The sequence below is a fragment of the Marmota flaviventris genome, chromosome X, assembly GCF_047511675.1.
Source record: "Marmota flaviventris isolate mMarFla1 chromosome X, mMarFla1.hap1, whole genome shotgun sequence".
In the NCBI taxonomy this organism is placed as follows: domain Eukaryota; kingdom Metazoa; phylum Chordata; class Mammalia; order Rodentia; family Sciuridae; genus Marmota; species Marmota flaviventris.
This window is the reverse complement of record NC_092518.1, coordinates 133,453,523-133,477,347: the sequence shown is the minus strand read 5'-3', so window position 1 is coordinate 133,477,347 and position 23,825 is coordinate 133,453,523. Positions and strand designations below refer to the sequence as shown.

Below are 23,825 nucleotides of genomic sequence, written 5' to 3'. Positions count from 1 at the left end.
ATACCCTGTATTTTGCCCCCATTCACTACTGCTGGGCCTTTGCACAAGAGGTGGTTCCCTCTTCCTAGAAGGTTTAGAAGCACAGCACCCCTGCGTTGTGACTCAGCCTTCCCTGCTGCTCAGGACTGGCCAGGGTTGAGCCCTCCTGCTTCTTGGCAGCTTGCTGGCTTTCCACAGCATTCCTCTCCACAACTCCTCCTGAGTGACTGGGGGTAATCCCCTCTCTCCAGCACCAGGCTAAGTCCTGCTTTGGCTCAGTCAATATTTTTGTGAAATGTCATTGTCAGTTCCCCTGCCCCAACACCATGTGAATGTAACCCAAGAACATTTCCATTCAGAGAGTCATCCAGAGAAAGCACTGAACCTGTCTTCAGGTAGAATAAAGGTGGTGGCTGAGGCGATTTCTCCCTGAGGGCCTCGGGAAACTAGGTACACTCCTTTCTCAAATTGTCCCACAGCCAACCTCTTGCCCTCCTCCCCCACAACAGGACACAGGCAGGGAGGCGACACTGCATTTTCTGTAGGATGTTTTTACTGAGGGGACTAAGGGGGGTGCCCCCGCCCACGGGCTGAGGGCCCAGGAAAGGCACACAGCGGTGGTGGGGTCTCTCTTGGCAAGGGCTGGCTTGGTAGAGACAGCGCCCCCTAGGACCCCTCTTTGGCACTGAGCAGGAAACACTGTGCCCTTACTCCCCCTGGCAGGCAGAGCACGCCCCCCAGTGGCGGCTGGCAGTATAGGCTGGTGGGGGGGCCAGGCTTGGCACCCGTGGGAACAGGGCCTGTGGCCTCAGAGGCTGGGCAGCTGGAGGGACTGCGCCTGGTGGCCTCCCCTGCTGGCAGGGTGCTCACATTGGCAATTTAGATGGCTACAAACAGGGAATCCAATAAATTAGGCTGTAGAAGGAGAGAAAGCAAGGGAGTGAACCAGCCAGGCTACATTCTTGTGGCTGGGAGGAATGCTGAGCCATTCTTTCTCCCCAGGGCTCTCTGCGACCACCATGGGGGAGAAGATGCACGCATGGGACTGGCTGGCCCTGGGCCCCATCTGGTTGCTTCTATGGCAGGAAAGATGCTTCCTGGAACAGGGGCCTTGGCTGGCTACCCTGGAAGGTGGCAATAGAAGGAAGGACCATGGGGTCTGCAAGGTATTGAAGAGGTAATAACAGGAACTTGAATTTCAGGAGGCAGATGACACACAGTCACCAGGCTTGCCAAGTCTCTGGCTGTGGCAGTGAGCAGGGGCCTGAGGGGTCCCTGATTGCTTCCTGTGTATGGCTCAACCATACATAGGTGCAGGGTCAGGACTGTGGGCTCACCACCCCGCCCCCAGAGAAAAGTAAAGGACTTGCTGCCCTGAACAGGACAGTTACTGTAGAGCAGCCCCCAGAGTGATGGACAATTGGGGGCAGGAAGTAGGGTGCCACCCTCCATTCCTACTTGCCTGGGGGTGGTGGTATGGGGAAGAAGACAGGTTCCTGGGGTCTTCTACAAAGGGCAGAACCCCCAGCAAGGAGGCCAGGAAGAGGTAAAGGCATGCAGGGCCTGTGAGGACAGGGTGGGAGCTGCAGTTTCCTTCATGTGATCAGAGAGCCTGGGGAGGGGGAGGGCCAAGGGACTGGGTCCTCATCAAGTGGGGACACCAGGGCCTGGGAGGCTAGCTGCTGGGGGCTGCTGGGGGGCCATGGCCTCTCCCAGGATTTGGCGGAGCTCCTGGAGGCGCCGCTGCATCTTGGGAATGCCAGCCAGCTGCTGCTCCAGACGCTGCTTCTCCTCGGTCAGGCTCAGGCGGGCAGCTGAGTCCAGCTTCTCGAACTTCCAGCCCCCCTCCCCATCAAACTGCAGCAAATGTGTGTGGTACTTCCTGGCCGGGAGAAGGACAGGGATGTTTGTGGGTAGCTGCCCTCCCCTCCTTGGGTGGCAGCCCCATCCCCCTCCTCCAAGAGTGGACCTCTCTGAGGCACCTACCATAGGGAGGGCCGGTGGGTAATGGAGAGCAGCGCGATGCCTGCATCCTTGGCCGCCTGGAAGATCTGGCCTTCCACGTCTATGCTTACAGCACTGGTGCACTCGTCCAAGAGGGCGTACTTGGGCCTTGGTGGAAGATGGCCAACAGGGAGAGATTGTGACCCTCCATTGCCAACCCCTGACCAGGCTCCAACCCCACCCAGCTACGTTCAGGGTAGAATCAAGGCTCCTCCTGGAAGGTGCCTTTGTCTTGAGGAAGGCCCTAGGGAGCACCAATTTCTCTCTGTTACTGGCTTGGACCACCCCAGATGGCCCGACCACCAGAGGCTTACCTGTGGTAGAACATGCGGGCCATGCCGATTCTTTGCTTCTCACCCCCTGACAGGACATCCTTCCAGTCACATATGGCCTCCCAACCTGGCCAGAGGGCAAGGAGCTCCACTCAATTCAATAGGACCCAGTGCATGTGTGTGAGGGGCAGGGATGCTGGGGCTTATGCAGGGAGAGCTAGGATAACAAGGATGATGGAAAGACAGGGCACATTTGAACCCCAAAGGAGCTTGTCCAGTTGCCTACTTCTGCTGTGTCCTTGTCTGTGATACTTTAATAACTGAAAGAGTTGGGACCAGAATTCTTCCTCCCCAAAAAGACATATTACAGTTCTATTTCTGAGAATGCAACCTTCTTCGGAAATAGGGTTAGTGCAGGTGTAATTAGTTAATATGAGACCATTAGGGTGGTTCTAATCCAATATGACTGGTGTGTTATGAAAAGGGGAAGTTTGGACACAGAGACAAGCAGAGGTGGAAGACAGTATGAAGAGACAGAGAAGATGGCTTCCATTAGCCAAGCAGAGAGGCTTGGAGCAGATTCTTCCCTCAATGCCTCAGAAGGAATCAGCCCTGCCAACTCCTTGAACTTGGATGTCCAGCCTCCTGAACTGGGAGAAGATGCACTTCTGTTGTTGAGGCTCCCTATGTGTAGCCCCAGTGGGGTGCCAATGAAGAGCTTGCCAATACCTCCTTCAGTGGGCAGCAGATGCCCATGGCAGAGAGCCCCAGGAATGGACAGAGTGGTCTCCCCTGAATGGAGCTCCTTGCTGGAAGGACTGAGCTACATAGCATGGTCTGGTGCCAGTGCCTTGGCAGGGCTTCCAGGTTGTCTGAGCAGGCAGATGAGTAGGGTGATTTGTCAGGATGGTTGTGCAGAAGGGGTGCCTCCTCTCCTATCATCCATCTGCCTTCCCACAGGACTAGAAGTTTTGCCAGGGCACGTGGCAGCTCAGAATCAAACCATCAAGATTCTATTTTCCACCAGGTACCCTGGCACATGCCTGTAATCCCAGGGCCTTGGGAGGCTAAGGCAGGAAGATCACAAGTTCAAAGCCAGCCTTAGCAAAACCAAGACGCTAAGCAACTTAGTGAGACCCTGTCTCTAAATAAAATACAAAATAGGGCTGAGGATGTGACTTAGTGGCCAAGTGCCCTGAGTTCAATGCCCAGTACTCCTGCGTCCCCCAAAAGAGTACTTTCTAGCTTGCCCTGCAGTGAGGTATTACTGTGTGACTAAATTCTGTACAATGGGATAGGAATGTGAGTGTCACACATGTGGCAGCTGATGGAACCTTCTTTGAAAGATAGAAGGCAAGCCTCTCCCCTCTACTTCCTTTATCTCATAGTAGGGGACATGTATGTGATGGCTGCCCCAGCTGTCTTGGATCATGAAGTGACTTTGGGAATGGAGGCCATACATAATAGAATAGCCTGGATTCCCAGAGCCTGCACAGAGAGGGGCCACCCCCTCCAACTGTGGCCTACTTTTTTTTGGGACTCAGCACAGTAGGCTAAACTTTTGAGTCACTATGGGACAGCATAATTCTGTTATAGCTAAACTCAATCCTAGTAGGTTGTGATGACTAGCCACAGGTCCTAGGCCTTCAGGGGCACCACAGAGGGCAGGAGCAGGGATGTCCTTCCAGGTTGAAGGTGGCAGGAACAAAAGAAGTAAGGCCAGGCCAGGGGAAATATGGGGATGAAGCTCCGAAGTGAGCAGAGCTGCAGTAACCTCACCTCTTGTTCCCCTTTTCTGTATGGGCAGGTGACAATACCTGGGGAAAAATCTTCCTGAATCCTCATACCCCCTGCCATTTTTTGAAAATGCACTAGTGCTCCTCACAGGAGTTATTGCATTTAATGCTGCAGGTGAAGAGTCAGAGAAGTGAGGTCTTTGTGCAAGGGCATCTTCTATCTAAGTGGGGGAGGCAGGAAACGGAACCCAGATGCTTAGACTTCATTAAGAAACTCAGCGATAGCCTCCATTCTGTGCCTGTAGTTGGGCAGCCCTCTCTTTCTTCCCCTGGGCACAATGGACATTGCAGACAAGCACTGTCCCTCCATAAGCCTTTTCTTCTCTGAAACAACTTCTTTTGCCAGCTGTCCCTCCCTCCTAAGGACTCTTCCAAGAGTCCCCTCTGACTCTGCTCTCCCCATCCACATTTCAAGCCTCTGCATACACAGCCTGGCCAGAGCACTTGCCCATTGCCTGGAGGAGGGCCATCTTGTTGAAATGCAAAACTAACCTGTCACTTTCTCTGACTATACCCTTCTAAGGGCTTTTGATGCCTCTCAGGGCAAGTCCAGGCTTCCATGGCCCACTGTGAGCCAGCATCTCCCTGCCACAGAGCCTATGCTATACTCTGCCCTGCAGTCCCTTGGTTCCCAGGTTGGGTGACTTCTTAATGTTCCACAGTTCTTGGCTCAGGCCTCTCTTCTCTGAGAAAGGGTGTCCGGGGCTCCTAAAGAGAGCCTTGTTGAAAGTCCCCTTGGGGCTACCTGTTTACTGCCTGTCCTTCCTGGTAGGTGGGGCTTGCAGCAAGCACTTTGGACTCTTATTTGCTGAGATAATCCTCATCCCCCTGGGCTGGGGGTGGCAACAGGTTCCCCATCAGGGTCTTGGAACAAAGGGCAATTGATTGCTCCCTGCAGTGGATGATAAACTGGATAGCAGCCCCACCCCTACCTCCTTCCCGCTGCAGGATATGGTGGAGGTGAACGATGTCCAGGATGGCTTCCAGCTGCTGCTCGGAGTAGCCCTTCCTCCGCATGTCCTCCACTGAGTCCGGGTAGATCACCTGGTCACGCAAGGAGCCCACGGACATGTAGGGCCTGTGGGAAAGCTGAGTGTTCACTGAGGGCAGCGTGGCCCTGTTTCTGTGAGGGTGTCTGTGCCTGAGTGGGCTCTATGGTGGCCCTGGCTGAACACAGAGCCTTCTAGGTGGTACATGCCCACCATGCCCATACACCCACCCACACTAACATGCGCACCACACATACATTAACGTGCAGGCATACAGTGTGTGTGCACCCCCCAACATCTGTGGGTACCCGTGCACCAACCCTCCCACCCAGATCTTAAATGGACAGAGCGGATGGGGGTGGGAAGGGAGGGCACAGGCCTCACAGCCCCTGACCAGCTCAGAGATAATGTCTTGTATCTTTTCCTAAGGGGCAGATTCTAATATTTTCCTGGACCTCTGTTGTAAGCCTCCAAGTGCACAGGTGGGAAGAGGTGGGGCACAGATATCTGGGAACAGGGCTCCATCTCCAGCAGCCTGCTGGGGAGGCCTCTCCTGTGGCTGGCCTCCTTACCTTTGTGGGATGTAGAACATACGCTGGGGTGGGGGCTTATAGAGTACACCACCGTACGTGGGCCAGAGCCCGCCCAAGATCCGGAAAAGAGAGCTCTTGCCACAGCCATTGGGGCCCGTGATGAGCAGGTGCATGCCTTCTTCTACCTGCAGAGGCAGCGAGGCAGCAGACTGTGACACCTAGGCATGGGCCTCCTTTGTCACACCCTGTGGCTTCCTTCCTAGCCTCAGAAGGCTCCCTCTGTCCTAGGCTGGCAGACAGGCCATTCTCAATCTTTTGGTAAGGGATTTTAGGATCAGAGGGATGGGGTCCAGCATCCAGAGCCCTAAACGAACACCTGGCCCAACATGCAAGGAAATAGACAAGACCTGGTCCTGTTCCCTAAGGTCCCAGTATGCCCAGAAAGCACAGGCCAGCACAAGAGGAAGGGTGTGTTCCAAGACAGTCAATGTTACCCTAAATTCCACTTCACTGGGAGTCCAAGCACAGGATCAAGAGCCCCAATCCCTTTTAGGAGCTGCCCAGGGCGAGACACTTTCCTTACAGTTCTCACTTACAATCCAAATCTCCACTGCCCATCTCCCTGCCCCCATAGTCCTCTTCACGTCCACAGGTGCCAGGGGGACACAAAATGCCTCTGTGGCCCGTGGGCTTAGCATCAAGCACGTCAGAGTCCTCCAGGTTCCTGGTTAGCCTGCTGCGTTATCTGTGCTGTACTTAGGGAAATGTGGTGCATAGGAAGGAGGGGTCAGAGTGCAGCGAGGCTCTGTCCCAGCCTGCCAGATTCACAGTGAGCACCGGAGCTGGCAGGTGTTAGGGACAACCCAGGGCATGGAGTTAGGCACCCTGGAGCAGAGATTCCCTGGCCACCACCAGCATGGTCACACATTGTGTCTTCCCTCTCTCAGTGTGTGTTTCCTTATCCGTGAAAGCCACAGATAACAACACCATGCACAGGGCTCCTGGGAAGATTTAAGGTTCTAGCATTTGGTTTACTTTGGGCAGTGTAATGAGTCAAAATTTTGTCCCCCAAATTCATGTGTTGGAATCCTCACCCCCACTCCCTCCGAGTGTGACCTTATTTGGAGATTGGGTTGTTGCAGATACAACTGGTTAAATTAACAGGCAGTCCTACTGGAGTTGCCTCTCACCCAACAAGGCTGGTGTCCTTACCAGAAGGGGAGATTTGCACACAGACACATGCAGAGGGAGGACGTCATGTGAAGACAGGTCGGGGTGGTGCAGCAGAAGCAAAGGAACGCCTAGGATTTGCTGCAAACCAGAAGCTGGGAGGGGCCCATGCCAGATTCTCCCACACAGCCCCCAGAGGGAACCCATCCTGCCAGCACCTCAGCACCTTGATGTACACATCTGGCCTCCAGAACTGGGAAGAGTCCATTTCTGGTGCTAAAACCACCCAGTCTGTGGTAACTTTGTAGGCCAGCCCCAGAACATTCACACCATCATGTGACTCTTAACTCCAGAGGGCAAGAGGAGACAAGAGGGCTACAGGATCACTCAGGACTCTGCCCCTGCTCTTCCACCCGCCACTGCCCCTTCTCCCCTGGCCTTGTTTTCTAACCAGCTGTGTCCCTTTTCACCTCAGGATCTTTGCCTCCTTGGGCTTCTTCCAGGTTAGCCTGGAAACCACTCATCTTGGATCCACTAGCAACTGGCTGCTCCCCAGCCCCTAGAGTGACCAATACTAGGGGTGATGTGGATCACATCACTGTGTTGTGCTACGTTGGATAGTGACACATGCCCTGCCTCCATCTGGCTCTCAGGGGCCTTCTCCCATCTTCGTCCCCTCCAGGCCTAGGCACTCCCCCCTCCTCTTGCCCTTCCCTGCAGGAACATGGCAGGCCCTGGTGCTTCCTCCCTCAGTCCTTTGTTCCAGTCATGTCTACCCATCCTCCTGTCTGTGACTCCTAAGTGAAGCTTCACTGGACCTCCACTCACCCCTAGGATGGTGACCATTATTTTTTCAGCCCCTGCTATACTCTGGACAGCTGTCTAATTGGGGTCCTTTGTAACACTGTAGTGCCCCCCAGAGTGAGGACACCTTGAGGGCATGGGCCTCCTAATTTATCTCTGGTTTCCAGTACTCAGCCCAGAGTTCAGGGAACATTGGTCAAATGAATGAAGAAAGGAATGAATCCCTCTTACTTCCTCCCCATTCCCCTGCTCATTCTTCCTCTTACTCCATTGCTCCTTGCCCTTACCCAAAGCCCTGATTGGGCACAAAGGTGATCAGTAGATGGTTTAGCTCCCAGAAACTCCATTCCACAACCTCTCCAGGGCCTGAGAGCACTCCTCAGTGAATAGCTCTGTGCCCACCACATAGACCCTGTACAGGGAGCTTCTCAAAGCAGATGGGACAGGTACCTAGCCTGGAGAGCAGAGGGCCCCAGATAGAGAGAGCAGCAATCTCCTCCCCTGCAGCTGGAGTGGAATGAGAGCCCCCAAGTCTTGGCTCTTTCAGGATGTTTGGAAGCTGGCAACAATCAGACTAGAAACACTTGGCCAATCTTGGTGATAGTTAGTCTCTTTTATCAGCTCTGACTCTATTGCCTCAGAACACAGAGGCACATTGGTCTCTCATCTTGACCTTGACCCATCTGCCATGTACATCTGGGGACAATGGCTACTGCCAGCACAGTCAGATGGGAAGCCAAAGGCTTGGGCTTGCAGATGGCAGATGGCCAGGACCCAAAGCCATGTATCCTGGACCTGTCAACTAAGTCTACGTGATAAGCACTTCCTCATCAGGCACGCTTTCCCTGCTCAACCTGTGATTTTTATTTATTTATTTACTTATTTATTTGTGCTGGAGATGGAACCTAGGGCCTCACATAAGCCAGGCAAGTACTCTATCACATTCCCAGCCCACTGACCTACCCTGATGTTGAGGCTGGCCACTACGACCTCTCCTGTGGGCGTGATGATGGGGATGTTCTCGCAGATAATCCCCTGCTCCACGTCTACTACTTTGCCTGCAGAAAGAGTGCAAGGAGAGAGGATAGGCAGCAGTGTTTTGGTGGGTTCTGTGTGCCCCTGGCTGCCCTCCCTTGCTTCCCCAGTAGCAAACCAGTGTATATTCAATTGGCATGGTGCAGTACTAGGTCCTTGGGTAAAACAGCCAGGCCTTCTGACAGGCAGATCTCCCCTTTCCTAGTGTCTAGTACTGTGTGTGGGCTGCCACCCTGTGGTCTTCTTGGAACCAGTGGCATCGAGTGTCTACTCCTGCTCTATGGCTCTACCCTCCTGGCACCATGTCAAAGCCAACTCCAATGTCCAGGTCCCTCTTCCTATTGTATTATTGTAATCTGACAGCTGGCTAAACTCTCGCTCCATGCTTGCACACTGCCTTGAATTTTCTCTGGCTGCCCTTCATGGATGCATGATCCCCTACACTCAAGGACTACCTGCCTTTCTCTCCTCTCTTCTCTTCTTCTTCCTCCTCCTCCCCTTCTTCTTTCCCTCCTCACTTCCTTCCTTTCTTTGATATTGGAGATTGAATCCACGGGTGCTCTACCACTAGTCATATCCCTAGCCATTTAAATTTTTAATTTCGAGATAGAATCTCTCTGAATTGCTAAGACTGTCCTGGAACTTGCAATCCTCCCCTGACTCAGCCTCCTGAGTACCTGAATTATGGGCATATGCCACCATGCCTGGCTACACACCCTTGTCCCCACTTTCTTAACCAATAATTCATCCAGGGCACTCAGGAGGCTGCATTAGCAGTCTGGCTGGCAGCAACGACTCTAAGAAGGCACGTTGCTGAACCAGCATCTCTCCTGGAGAAACCCTCCCTAGGGACCCCACTAAACCTGGTGAAAGTTTTCAATGACCCTGCTGGGAAGCCCTCTCTCCTGGATAGACTGGATAATCCCTGAGTGTCAGGATGGGAACAAAGCCCAGGCAGCAAGTAGTGAGGCAGGGATGAGAGGGGGTGCTCTGCGTGGGGGAGACCACCATACCTTGGATCTTCAAGGGCCCTTCCACACGAACACCAGATCGTACCATGGTCCCACACCATGCCTGACTGTCCTCTGTGTCGCCTGGTCTCTTGAAACGACAGTGCTGGACATCTTCAAATACCTGGAACATCTCATGAACCCGTGCTGTGTAGCCAGCTAGCTCTGTCACCTGTAAGAAGAGCAGCATGGACTTAGCTCTGGCCAGCTATTGGCAGGGGTGGGGGCTGTGCTGTGGTTACCTCCTTGTAGGATGACATGATCCGCTCAGTGGCATCTGCAGCAGCTGTGAGGAGGTTGCGGGCAATAGTGAAGGCTTCTGTGCGCTCACTCACAAGCTCTTCCTTCTCCAAGGCTGCCTTCTTCATGTCTTCCGAGTCTGCCCACCAGTGGAAGGGGTGGAGGAGGAGAGACAGTGGAAAGTCAAAATGAGCCACCAGGGGAAAGAAAGCTGGATACATACATGCACATAAGAGTGATCCCTACCTCACACCAAATACCAAAACTAACTCCAAGGGGATCAGAGGTTGATGTGTATAAGAGCTAAGTCTATAAAATCAGAAGAAAACAAAGATAAAACTTCATGTCTTTGGATATGGCAACAGTTCCTTAACTATGACATCAAAAGCACAAGTAACTAAAGAAAAATAGATTAATTGAACAACACCAAAATCCAACACTTCTGGACACCAAAGAACATCATCAAGAAAGTGAACAGGGCCAGTATGGTGGTGAATTCCTGTAATCCCAGTGACTCAAGAGGCTGAGGCAAGAGGATCGTAAGTTTGAGAGCAACCTCAACAACTTAGTGACACCCCAAAGACTTAGTGAGACCCTGACTCAAAACAAAACAAAAAAAGTTTTAAAAGGGCTGGGGTTGTGGCTCAGTGGTTAAGTGCCCCTGAGTTCAATCCCTGGTCCCCAACCCCCTTCCCCCAAAAAGGACTGGGGATGCAGCTTGGTGGTAGAGCACTCTGGGTTCAATTCTCAGTACTGCCAGGAAAAAAAAAGAAAGAAAGAAAGAACATAACATACGCACTGGGAGAAAACATTTGTAAGCCACATATCTGGTAAAGGTGTAGTATGCAGAATACATAAAGAACTTCTACAACTCAACCAAAGACAGACAACCCAATCAAACAACCAGCAAAAGATCTGAATAGATATTTGTCCAGAGAACGTATGCCAATGGCCATTAAGCTCATGAAAAAAATGTTCAACATCATTAGTCATTAGGGAGATACAAACGAATACTACCCAGAGATAGCACCTCATCCCCACAAGTGTGGCTATAAAATAGGGAAATAATAAGCACTTGCCAGGATGAGAGGTTGGACCCTTATCCACTGCACATGGGAGATAAAATGGTGCAGCTGCTCTAGAAAACAGTATGGCACTTCCTCACAAAGTTAAAACTAGAATTACCAGAGGACCCACCCAGGAATTTCATTCCTAGCTATATATCTACGAGAAACAAAACTGTATGTCCACATAAAAATGCTCACAGCAGAACTATCCAGTATAGCCAAAAGGTGCAAACAATCCAGATGTCCATTGGTGGATGAATGGATAAAGAAATTGTGGTACAAGCTGGCAATGGTGTCACATGTCAGTAATCCCAGCAACTCAGGAGGCTAAAGCAGGAGGACTCCAAGTTTGAGTCCAGCCTCAACAACTTAGTGAGACACTGTTTCATAATAAAATAAAATTTAAAAAGGGCTGGGGATGTAGCTTAGCAGTAGAATGCTCCTGGGTTCAATCCCCAGTACTGCAAAGAAAAACATATACACACACAATGGAATATTATTTGGCTATAAAAAGGAATGATGTACTGATTCATCTCATCACATAGATGAACCTTGAAATAATTATGCTCAGTGAAAGAAGCCAGTCACAAAAGGTCACATATCATATGATTCTATTTCTATGAAATGTCCAGAATGAGCAAATCCATAGATTGAATGTAAATTAGTGGGTGTCAGGGGCTGGGCAGGGAAGGATTAAGGAATGAATGATAATGGGTCTGCAGTTTCTTTTTAGGGTGTAAAAATGTTCTGTATGTAGATAGTGGTGATGGTTGCACAACTCTGTGGATATATTTAAAAACCCACTTAATTGTCCATTTTTAAAGGCTGATTGATCCCAGTGCAGTGGTGCATGCCTGTAATCCCAGATATACAGGAGAGCAAGGCAAAAGGATTACAAGTTGGAGGCCACCTGGGCAACTTAGCGAGACCCTGTCTCAAAACAACAAATAGAAATGGCTGTGGATTAGGTCAGTGGTAGAGCACCCCAGGGTTCATTTCTCCAGTACCACAAAAAAAAAAAAAAAAGGCTAAATTACATGGTCTGTTAATCACATCTCAATAACTTTAAGAAAATAAGTTACAGGAACATGACTTTGTTTCTTGACACAACCAGCTCCTCTCACCTGGACTGTCCCAGCCCCTCTGTACTGTACCATATCAGCCTCTGGATTTCCTCATCTAATGCCCAGAGCTGTCTTTGAAACATGAATATCTCACTTCCTGACCTCCCTGGGGCCCATTCTCCCTCATGGCCCTTTGAGCTATGATCTCTGACCTCTGTGGCAATGGCTATCTTGTTTGCTCCTAAGAACTGCTCCAGTCTGAACCTGCTTTTCTGTCAGTCTAGATCCCACTGTATGCCCTTCAACCATGCTTGACCTTGGGAGTCTCCAGAGGGGCAGGGTTTTTACACAAGTAATCTGGAAATCTGGCAATGAGGAGTGTGGGTGGGTGAGTAGTGAGCAACTACCAGAGAAGCTCCAGAGCCCAGGGCCCCTGGGACTGAACTGGGAAGGAAGACTATCCAAGGACATATGTGATCCTGAAGTGAGAGCCTCAGAGATCAATGACAGGGAGGGGAGGAAAAGGGATAGTGCAAGGGGAAAAAATAGATGGACAGAGCACCTCACATTGCCTACTGGGGCCTGGCCCAGGAAACCAGGTATATAAACTGGGTGTGGGGTAAATATTAATCCTCCAAATCTAAGGTCCTGAGCCTTTCTTCCCACAGTGCCCTCTAGGAAGGGTAGGAATACAAGTCCTCTTCCTCAATGTCCTGATAGAGTGGACAAAGGGAAGGGGTCCACAAGTCTGGCACCTTCCTGGAGACAGAACTCACACAGCTAACTGCCCCCTGCAGGTCCCTTTTAGTACCTTAGGAAGCTGAAGGCCTGGCTGCAGCAGAGCAGGCCAGACCTCTGGGCTGGAGTGGGTGATAGGTTGTGTTCCTTTCCTGGGCCCTCCAGGCCTGTCACATAGGCTTATCTAAATCTTCCCTAGTAGTTAAGTGCCTGTCTTCTCCCACTGGCTCTCTTTGAAGCACCTGGAGCCCTCACTTGCCTCCAGGTACTAGGGGTACTGCAGGGATAAAACAGACAAACATCTCTACCCTTATACAGCTCTCAGTGGAAGGCGGGGAGAAAGGGAGGAATTCCACAAAGAAGTGACACATGCTGTTTGGGAGAGGGGAAAGGAAGGAGAGAGGGATGGTGGTCAAGGCAGGCCTTGCTTACCTGATACCTGGGAGCAAAGCTCTGGCAGAGAAAGGGACAGAGCCTCAGGGGCAGCAGAGGAAAGAACATTCCTAGCAGGGCACACAGCAGGCGCAAGGACCCTGAGTCCATGAATGTGTGGTATTTAGGAAAATAACAAGGAGGCCCCTAAGACATAAGTGGGGCCAGCAAGGAGGATGGGAACATTCTTTGTATATTTTCTAAAGGTTACTAGCTATGAGGGCCAGGTGGCAGGGGCAGGAGTTCACTCTTTTTTTTTTTTTTTATACTGAGGCTTGATCCCAGGGGTGATTTACCACTTTATTTATTTATTTATTTATTTACTTACTTACTTACTTTGGTGCCAGGGATTGAACTCAGGATCACTTGGCCACCGAGCTACATCCCTAGCCCTATTTTTATTTATTTTTTAAAAATATTTATTTTTTTTTAAATATTTATTTTTTAGTTGTACTTGAACACAATACCTTTATTTCACTTATTTATTTTTATGTGGTGCTGAGGATCAAACTCAGGATCTCGCATGTGCAAGGCGAGCACTCTACTGCTGAGCCACAACCCCAGCCCCCTAATTTGTATTTTATTTAGAGACAAAGTCTCACTGAGTTGCTTATCACCTCACCATTACTGAGGCTGGCTTTGAACTTGCGGTTCTCCTACCTCAGCCTCCTGAGCCGCTGGGATTACAGGTGTGTGCTACTGCACCCGGCCCCTTTTATTTTTATTTGAAGACAGGGTCTTGCTAAACTACTGAGGCTGTCCTTAAACTTTCCATCCTCCTGCCTCCAACTCCTGAGTTGCTATAATTATAGATGTGTGCCACCACGCCTGGCAGTAACTTGCCCGTCTTTGAATCTCCTACAAGCCTAGTTGGTTTCCTCATGGCTGGCTCCATGTGCCATGGGCCAGGTATGCTGGCTGTGCCAGGCACCCATGACTGAATCAAAGCGTCCCTTTGCATGTAGAACCCCCGAGTCAGATTTCTTTTCTGGAAGGGAGGGTTGGGGGTGGTGTCACCCAGAGAGGGACACGGAGCTGAAGGTATGCAAGCCCCAAAGTGAAAAAAAAAGAGGGAACAAAAATAGGAGAGACTTCGGTTTCTAAAACAAGTCAGGCTTAGATACATATATGTATAACTGAAAACCCTCTTATCAAACTAGCTAAACTAGAACACCTTTTAAAGCAGAACTGTGCTTGAAAGAAAGCAGATGGGAAGAAGACAGGGAGTCTCACCAACCTTGCCTGGGTTCTAGGTGCCCTGAGCAAAAGGTCTTCTCTAAGAATTGGTAATTATATGTCTGGGCTTCAAATGAACATTGCCTCCAAGCCCTGGAACCACCCTCTTCCTGCCCAAGCTGAGAGCTTAACATGAACATGACCTACAACTAGTTAATTACCCCTGGTGCGCGTGCCCAAAAGAAAAGAAGAGAGGCACACAGGAATTACACCCTCCATGGACGCCACAGCTATTCTCACAAGGGAATGATCCACCATGAGTGAGGACCAGCAGGGAAGATGATGGTGGATTAGACCCCCAAGAACTTCAGATCATCAAGTCTTTGGATAGATACTGTGAAATAAGCATGACTAATATGATATGCAGCATAAAAGGAGCAGACAAAAGAGGAGCAAATAAGATACAAAAACAGTTTAAAATTTCAATCTGAAAAGTTCTAGTTTCAAATTTCTATCTGAAGTAGAATCAAATAGAACTTATAGAAAATAGTCAATGAGAAGTAAAAAAAAAAAATTCAACTTAGATGTGATTAAAAACTGGTGAGCTGGAGAATTAGTGAGCAGAAAGAACACTGAAAACCCTGAATTTTCGAAGGATACAGAAGTCTCCAGCAGGAGAAACAGAAACCTACACCTAAACGCAGAATGCTACAGGGAAAGAGAAAATTATAAAGGCACCCAGAGAGAAAATGGAGGTTACTAACAATTAAACCAATCACAGATTTTTTTTTTTTCCAACAGTAATGGAAGTGAGTCGACAATGGAATACCGACAGAGGGCTGAGAGAAATTAACTTTCCACCTATATTTCTGTACCCAACCTAAACTTAGCTCAGGAATAAAGACAACTGCAGACAACAAAATAATTGAGAATGTCCCAGGTTGAAATGCATCCTGAAAGAACTTTTTAAAAATGTCTACCTGGAAGAAGGAAATGGAACATGGAGAGGCAGACTGAGGTATAATGACTGAATGCCAAGCAGGTAAGTCTACACACCCAAGGGACTTTGCTTCATTTTCCATTTAGCTGGTGGCAGCTAAAGCATAGCTAAGAACAAAAACCATGTGAAACCAAACTTCATGCTGAGCTGTGCAATGGGGATTGGTTCTCTAAGGTCCTATGTTCTAAAGTCTAGGAAGAAGGGAGATATTGATTAACCTGAGACTTAGAAACTTCTCAAGAGTAACTACTGAAAGTCTGAAATCAAAATGAATGAGCTGCAAACCAGTAAAGGAACAAAATGGGAACAAAGACAACCTGACCAATAACAGGATGGGCTTACTGCTCCCCCAAAAGGCTTCAGGGAAGAGAGATAGATCTCTATCCTCTGAAACCTGCAAGAACTACTTTAGAGGTGGGAAAACCAAGGCTGGGCCCATGAAGGGGCTCACCCAAGGTACTCTCCAAATCCTCCCACCTCCAAGTTACAGTTGGGCTGAGGACAGGTGGGCAAGGGTGCACGTACATGGTGGAGTGGCATGCAGTGTTCCTGGGTTGTGGTCCCAGGCTCGGTTGGGCAGTACAAGGAATGTGCTGGGTGAATGGCAACAAGGAGCTATGAAAAGAGTTTGACTTCTGGTAAATCTTATGATGCCATCAGGGGCTCAACATCCCCAGTCAAATGGGGAGGCGGCCAGCTGAGCACTGGGTCCTTGCAAACCTAGCACCCAGTACTACAGGAAAAAACGGACCCTGTCTCATTTTCCCAGAGCCCCGGCTCTCACCTGACTCTGAGTAGCCAGTCGCAGTGATAATGGGGACGGCCACCATGAGCAGGCCCGAGGCACTCCACACATACTTCATGAGGAATTGCTCCAGCATGACGTACCACAGACGTTCCAAAAGGATGAGGTTGATCTGCGAAGCCAGGTTCTGGTAGGAGTGCTGCAGCTGTGCCAGCTCCACCTGCCAGGATGACACATACCAAGAGGCCCTGTGGCAACTCCTGTGGGGGTGATGGTGAGAATCTCCAAGTACTGCTCACACATACTTCACCGTTTAATGGCCATGACCAGGCTAAGAGGTGGGGGTTACAATTGGGGTGAGGCCATGTCCCAATGTGGGTAGTGGTGATGAGAAGGGACTGCCTGAAGTCATAGTGTAGTACCTGTCCCCTCTTCCCACTATCTCTGTAGCTAGTATACTCACCACTCCCCTCTCTGTACCCTGGGTGGCCTCTGCATGAGGGGCTCTGGACTCCCTCAGCACCACCCCCATCAGCTCTAATTTTTCTTTCTTTTTTTGGTACTGGGGATTAAACTCAGGAGCACTTAACCACTGAGCCACATCCCCAGCCCTTTTTGATACATTATTTAGAGACAGGGTCTCACTGAGTTGCTTACGGCCTACTTAAGTTGCTGAGGCTGGCTTTGAACTTGAAATGTTCCTGCCTCAGCCTCCTGAGCCACTGGGATTACAGGTATGTGACACCACACAGGCTAGCTCTAACTTTTCTACCCTAAACTAAGCAAAGAGCAGTACAGGAGAGCAAAAGGTAGTGTTCTTGGCTTTGACAACCTCCGGCTACTTTCCAGGGTTCCTCTCCATGAGAAACTTGCACTGCTTTTTCCCACCCAAACCAGGAGGGTATGTTCCCCAGCGGTCTGCATCCCAGCCTGGTTCTCCCTCCCTCAGCAATGGGTAGGCCCTTGTGCATTGGCTACTACTTCCTGCTAGGTCAGGATTGGGTAGGTGCCTCTGTAGGGAACTGAGTGGTAGCAGCAGTCAGATAGGTAGGGAGGACAGAGGTGTTGGAAAGTGCTTCTGGCAAGGTGGCTACCGGGTCCTATATTTTCTGGTTCAGTACAGGTACACATGCCTTGGCCCTGACTCCCATGCTTAACTGATGAGGGATGCCCAGCTTGGCATCATTTGCCAAGTGCTTTCACATCTATTTGATTTACACCCATATCACAGCACATGTATTCTCATGTCCACTGTAGGACACTGAGGCCCAGAGAGACAAAGTGCTCTGCCCAAGCTCACATTGCCTGAAGGAAGCAGGCAGTACAGGAATGTGGAACACACCGGCAGAGCTGTTAGGAGAACCAGATTCTTATAAATGATGCTTTGACTTGTTAAGAAAGGTTTACTTTGTTCTCAAGCAAGAGGTTGTGTGCATGTGTGTGTATTTAAATGAGCGGCCTCATTGAAACCCTAGTAAAAGGAGAATACTCTGCTGTTCGGCCATTGGAGTAACCTTTCCCAGTCCGTCACTTCTGTCCTAACCTGTTGATCTGAACCCAGGCCCTTGTCCATGGGACATCAGCCAGTGGGACTTGAGTGAGCTACATGCCTGCACAGCAAGGGCAATCAACCCACCTCTGGGGGCCTGTCACCCCACACAGCTTTCCAGCTGAGGCCTATCCAGACTGGCCAAGAATGCACACAGGGCCCTCCACCCTGACAAATGAATGACTTCCTGAAGCCAGGGCCAGAGGAAGTCCTTCAAAGAACCTGCCCCTAGCACCTGGTGCTGCTCCCATAGCTAAGCTTTTCTCAGGCCCAATTTCCTGTTCCTGAAGTGATTGCGTCTCCTCTGAGCACCCTGATGATCCAGGCTCGTGCTGGGAGTTGGCAGGAGTGCCAGCCAAGGCTGACGATGTAGCTGCAGGTGATGTGCCAAGCACCTCACCCAAGGCCACGGCTGCCTGCCAAGGCCCTGCAGCCTGGCATGCAGGAGAAGAGGGAAGCAGGAGAGGGGATACCGAAGAAGGCCAGGCACTTTTCTCCTAATCTGAAACCTGATCCCACCCGGAATGTCTCTGAAGTTCAGAGTTTAGGGACAAGCCCTTTTAAAAAAAAAAAAAAAACAGATGCAACCCTGATTCTCTACTTGATGTGCAACCAATGAGACAGGGTCCTGGGGCAAGAGGCCACCTGACCTAGGGAATACACACTGGCCTTTAGGAGTTGGATGTCACCGCGCCCCTCCCCCCAAGGCATTCAGGAACCGAAAATGGAGTTGCAGAGAATAAGACCTGAGGCAGCTGCAACCCCAGGCACGAGGAAGGGGAGGGGCTGCAATGATAAAGGGAGCATTGGCCTGGAGTAACCTTTCCCAGTGCCTGCCCATCGGCGTAGGCCCACCAGGGAGCCTTGAGCCTGGGACCTAGGCGGAAGGGCGGCCACGCTGGGGGCAGGGCTGCTGCCGGGTGGGCAGGAAGTGTGTCCTGCCGCGGTGGCGGCTGGGGCTAGGCATACACAGCCCAGGGCTGCGGGTAGGAGGCTAAGTTGGTCTGTAACTCGGCAGACCCACGGCCTTGGGCCTTGACCCTGAGTGCTGCCACGGCCTCCACCGAGTGGCTGCTGAGCTGGGCGATGCTCGTTAACCTCGGCTTGGGCTGAGTCATGCCCATAATGCCGGCCAGCTCTGGTGGACGCCAGCCTTCAAAGGGCCCTGGGAGAGGCTGGGCAGCAGGCTGCGTCCTACTGTCTCTGCTCCCAGATGGCAGGAGTCTCCTCCTGGCTGGCTGCAGCACTGGGGTGAGCCAGAATGCTAGCGTCTCAAACCGCTAGGATCTGCAGCTCCAAGTCCAGGGCAAGCTCACCAAGGTAGCAAAGCAAAGAAGCAGAAGTGGATCAGAGTTGCACAGGCAGCCAGCACAGGCCTGCTCCTACCCGGTTGTCCTGCTTTTCCTTTTCTGCACCTAAGACCACAGCCATCCAAGGCCTCACCCATCCCCAGGCCCCTTTCCATGGCCCACTGCACCTTTAGCATCAGCCCCAATCAGCCCTGGGCTTTCCCCACCCTGCGCAGCTGGCTGCCCTGGGCCTCCCAGCTACATGCTCTATTACATGCCCAGTGCCCCAAACTGCCCCACCTCATGGCCCCCATAGAAGGCGATTTCTTCCGAGTTGGCCACTACACGAGAGTGCATGTAGCGCAGCTCCCCCTTCCGACGTGCCTCCTCTGCCACCAACTCTCCAAACTTGGGTGAGAAGGCCCTTAGCACGTTGGCCGTGAGGAACACCACGAGGCCAGCAATGGCCGAGGGCCAAGCAGTACCAGCTCCACGCGAGCGGGCCGCACGAAGCAGCGTGTAGGAGGTCACAGCCACATCCAGGAGTGGCTTGGTCAGGTTAGAATAGAGGTGGGCCACAGAGGCAGCGAAGGCCACCACATCCTCTGTCAGAGACTGGTCAGGATTGCGCAGGCGCCCGTCCATGTTGCTCACTCTATAGTAGGTCTGCTGGGAGAAGTAGAGGCTGTAGGCGTGGGCCACCAGACGGCTTCGGAAAGACAGGGCCAGCTGACCCTCCAGGTAGCGAATGGCGCTGTTGATGAAGGTGGCAGGGAGAGCGATGAGGAGCCACTGTAGCAGCTGCCAGCTGAAGGCCCGTGGGTCCTTGCGCACGATGCAGCGGGCCAGCCGACCGTCCAGGCGGGCCACATATACCGACAGGAAAGTCCGGCTCACCAGGGCAGCAGAGTGCAGTGCCAGCAGCGCAGTCTCCCGGCACAGGACTCGAGGGAACAGCAGCCGCAGAAGCACCAGGAGCCGCTGCAGAAATACTCTGTTCATGCCAGCCTTGGCCGCTGTGGCCCCCAGGGCCTCTTGCGTGGGGTCTCCAGCCGGCACCTGAGGGCCCCTGGACGAAGCCAGGCACTGGCGCACCAGAGGGTAGATTTTGTGGACTCCGTAGGCTGTGAGGGCCAGGACCACAGCTGTGCGCCTCAGCATGGTCACCCGCGAGGGCCGTGGGGTGGAGAGCACCGGCATGTCACCTGGACTGGCAGGCACGCTTGGGGCTAGGAGTGATGCCTGAGGCAGGTGCTGGAAAGGGCTGTTGCTGACCCCTAGGCTCGTTGTCTAGGCAACTGGTAACCTTGCAGTGGTCCCTAAGACTGTCGCTTTAGGCCCTCGGGGTGGTCCTAGGGCCCCTGATGTGGGTGGGCTCAGGGCCCTCCAGGGTCGCGGCCTCTTCACGCAGATCAGATAGAGGAACTTGGCTTCCCTCTCCTGTCAATCCCCTAGCCCCTGAGATGAGAGCCTCGAGAGATCTCGGGCAGAGGGTATCTCTTCCCCTCCTCCTCCTCCCCTGGTGGCGCCCCTTCCCGGGGCACGGGGTGCGTCCGTCCGCTTCGCAGCCTGGCTGAAGCGACAGTGACTCCGCCACCGGCCCAGAATCCCCACCCATCCAGCCCTCCCCAGGGGCGAGCCAGGGGAAGGAGAGGAGGCGGAGGAGGGGCGAGAGGCGGAGTCCAGGCGCGGGGCGCCCCACCCCGTTCTCGCTGCACGCCGGTCCCGCCCCCCACCACAGAGACGAGGGACGACCCGGCTGGCTAGAGCAGTTGCCCTTGTTTTCCCGCCAAGGCTCCGCCCCACCCCGCCCCCTGTGCATCCGGAGTGCCCAAGGCACCGCGGACAGCTGCCCGCTGCGAGGCGCCGCTTCCTCTCAAGCCCTTGGAGACAGGCCCTAATCTGGCGAGCGAGGCGGGAAGAAGCCGTGGGAGGAGCCGCCGGGGCCTCGCGAGGGCTGGTGGGCGTGGCCCTGTAGGAACTTCCGGTTTCCGGCCGCGGGAAAGGGGCGGGGCTGGGACTGTGGTGAGAGATTTTGGTGGTTGCGGCAGGGTGTGCGTGGATTGTGAGGAACTCGGTGAGTGGGGTCCATGCGTCTGGCTGGGCTCCGGGGTTGCGAAGGCTACCCCATCCCTTCAGCGAGGGAGAGGGACCAGCAGCGTGGAGACACCGAGGGGTCTGCGGATTCTAGGGATCTGGGGCCGACAAGGGAGTGTGGGAGAGGGCTGGGCTGAGGGAAATGGGCCCGCGGCGACGGTTGGAGCGGGGCTTTCGGGGGTTGAGGGCCAGGGGACGGTGGCGAACCCCACCCGTAGGAGCTCTGGGAGAGCCTTTGGGAGAGTGCCGGGCCAGGGCTACTCCCAGGCCGCCTGATGCTGCGTGGGCGGCTCGTGAGCTGGGTGGCGTTGTGACCCACTAGGGCTTCGAGGAGACTCGCTTCTTCTGGAACTTTCTTTGGATGAGGGCTTGGGATGCTCAATCGAGACCTGAGTTTGCTCTTGGCCCTGACTCCTGCACTCTAGGAGTCGCTCTCTTGGGCCTTTTCAAGGCACCTCGAGGCCTCCCGCCCCATGGAAGGCAGGAATAGTCGAAAGGCTTTTTTAGCTCCTGAAAATGGTTCCAGAAGGAGGCGCTGTGTTTTTATCTATGGGTCGGAAGGGTTGGGGACCGAAGGGACTCCCTGTTTCTGTGGGGGAGTGGGTGGTGGCCGCAAGGTGCAGTTATTAAAATACTGTGGTCCCGGGGCTGGCTGTAGCAGGGTTTTGAAAAATGCCCAGCCTCTGCAGCACGGTGCAGTTTGCCTGGGAAGGGAGCCCAGTGGGTGCTGAGGATTTCCTCCTGCTCATGTACTGTTGTTTATGGAATACGTTTTCTTAGTTAAACAGGCCCAAGGAGTCTCTGGGACTCCCCAGGGAAAGGAATCGTCAACAAAGGTGGCTCTGGACGTGTTAACACACATGCTGGAGGGCGGCAAGTAACTGTCCCTGTAAGCGGAAGTTTGTCAGGCGGTTGGACGCCATTGGCCAAGTAGTTACGGTCCGTTGAATCCCGATTTAGCCGGTGATTTAAGGGCTCTGAAGCAGAGTGCTGGGGTCCAGGGTGATGAGTGGCAACCCTAGCCTCTCCAAATACCTAATCTCGAGGTCAGTGGTTGCCCAGTTCTCATAGCTTCCGTTCCTTCTGTTCCCTGCTAGGAAACAAGCTCACATCTCTGTTGGAAACCTGCTAACCACAGGATGAGTCTGCAGTGGACTGCAGTTGCCACCTTCCTCTATGCAGAGGTCTTTGCTGTGTTGCTTCTCTGCATTCCCTTCATTTCTCCCAAAAGGTATGGCCTGTGGAGCAAGCTGGAGGGTGCCTGCCACTGAGCCCTGTGGCTTGTGCATGTGCAGCATTGGTGGACCCTGGAATTGGGGCCAGATTAAAACAGGTAGAACCTGTCTGGGTTGGAGGTGGCATGGGTATGTTTTTTACTGACAACTCTGCACACCATTGTGCTTTGTCACATTTTGTTGAATTCCTTTCTTACGCACCCTATCTTCTGGAGTTCACAATGCTCCAAAAGGAGGATTTATCTCAAGTTTTAGAAACAAACTCCTACTGCCTACCCTTGGGCCCCAGGTTGCGGAGGAGATTGGCTGTGTGTGGGATCCAGAACACTTGCACCACTGGGTCACGTTGTTGCTGATTTGCTGACTTTTGTCCTAACTAGCTTCACTGGCATTGCATAGTAGCCTCATGAGCATTACTCAGCCTGTGAAAGATGAAGCCATATTCCCTTTTAATGAGCAAAGGAACTGTTAAAAGTTAATTTGAAGTTAATTTTTAATTACACACAGAACACAAACACATTATCCTTGTCTAAACTTGAATGTTAACAACTAAGGCTAAGTAGCCACAGATATCTTTTTTATCATTTTTTTTAATGAAAAATAGAGTCCTGATGTAATGGCCTGAAGAAAAATGCAATATCACCTAAGCAATGCTTTTGTTTGCTACAAACCAAATCTGTGCACAGATTAGCAGGAAATGGTAGAGCCCCTTGAAGCTGTAATCTGGGAAGCTTCCTAGGGCAAACTTCTTCCTTCCTACACAGTGGTGGTGGCAAATGCCTGAGGCAGGAGGATTACAAGTTCCAGGTTAGCCTGGCAACTTAAGACCTCTTTTCAAAATAAGAAGAGATGGGGTATAGCTCAAAGGTAGGGCTCTGCTTTGCATAGAGGAGGCCCTGACTTTAATCACATATCAGAAACAAAAGGGGGGTGGATGGGTGGAACTTGCAGAGTAAGACAGACTGACTTACCAGATGCCAAGTCAGAACCTTGTTGGCTCCTGATTGTAACAAAGCAACTGTTAAAACAATTGGGCTTTTAAACGCTGCCTCTGATAATGAGGGTGCCTTGCTAATTTTAACAATATGTAAACATTTCTGAAGATAATTCTCCACATCCCACAATATTTGGGGATGGACATGGTGGCAGCTCTGGAGTGTTTTTATAATCGAGTGGGAAGAGCTAGACAAACCAAAATTTATCACATAGAAAGTTTAAAGAAATACCAATTGTGGGGCTGGGGATGTGGCTCAAGCAGTAGCGCGCTCGCCTGGCATGCGTGCGGCCCAGGTTCGATCCTCAGCACCACATACAAACAAAGATGTTGTGTCCGCCGAAATCTGAAAAATAAATATTGAAATTAAAAAAAAAAAGAAATACCAGTTGTATAGGGCAAACACTTAAATACTGTGAAACAGGATATGATGAAAATTGTTTCTCCTCACTAGAGAAGGCCTGTGTTTTAAGACTTTTTTTTTAGATTTTTTTTTTTTTGTATGTGGGCAGACATCTTTTTATTAACACCCTCCCCCCCCCTTTTTTTTGTGCCAAGGATTGAACACAGGGGCACTTAACCACTGAGCCACATCCCCAGAACTTTT

At 51.8% G+C, this 23,825-nt stretch overlaps 2 protein-coding genes across 4 annotated transcripts in view; one reads left to right on the top strand and one right to left on the bottom strand.

Moving 5' to 3' along the window:
* Positions 1 to 510: 510 nt before the first annotated feature.
* On the bottom strand, positions 511 to 20,508 carry Abcd1 (ATP binding cassette subfamily D member 1). Its single transcript, XM_027921714.2, has 10 exons — positions 19,193 to 20,508; positions 16,094 to 16,274; positions 9,835 to 9,971; positions 9,596 to 9,764; positions 8,511 to 8,605; positions 5,613 to 5,758; positions 4,984 to 5,129; positions 2,298 to 2,382; positions 1,966 to 2,091; positions 511 to 1,861 (listed from the first exon to the last, which is right to left on the bottom strand). The coding sequence occupies exons 1-10, from the start codon at positions 20,090 to 20,092 to the stop codon at positions 1,627 to 1,629; spliced, it is 2,220 nt and encodes a 739-aa protein (XP_027777515.2). The 5' UTR covers positions 20,093 to 20,508; the 3' UTR covers positions 511 to 1,626.
* Positions 20,509 to 20,881: 373 nt separating this feature from the next.
* The window catches only part of Bcap31 (B cell receptor associated protein 31), a 28,755-nt gene continuing 25,811 nt past the window's right edge, over positions 20,882 to 23,825 (top strand). Inside the window, exons 1-2 of one of the 3 annotated variants that reach the window (XM_027921713.2) lie at positions 20,882 to 20,969; positions 22,087 to 22,220. In XM_027921713.2, the coding sequence (XP_027777514.1) occupies positions 22,129 to 22,220 (92 nt within the window). In that variant the 5' untranslated portion in view covers positions 20,882 to 20,969; positions 22,087 to 22,128. Of the gene's footprint in view, positions 20,970 to 21,772; positions 21,929 to 22,086; positions 22,221 to 23,825 lie in introns of those variants that run through there. The other 2 variants (XM_071606728.1, XM_071606727.1) reach the window with 2 other exon arrangements.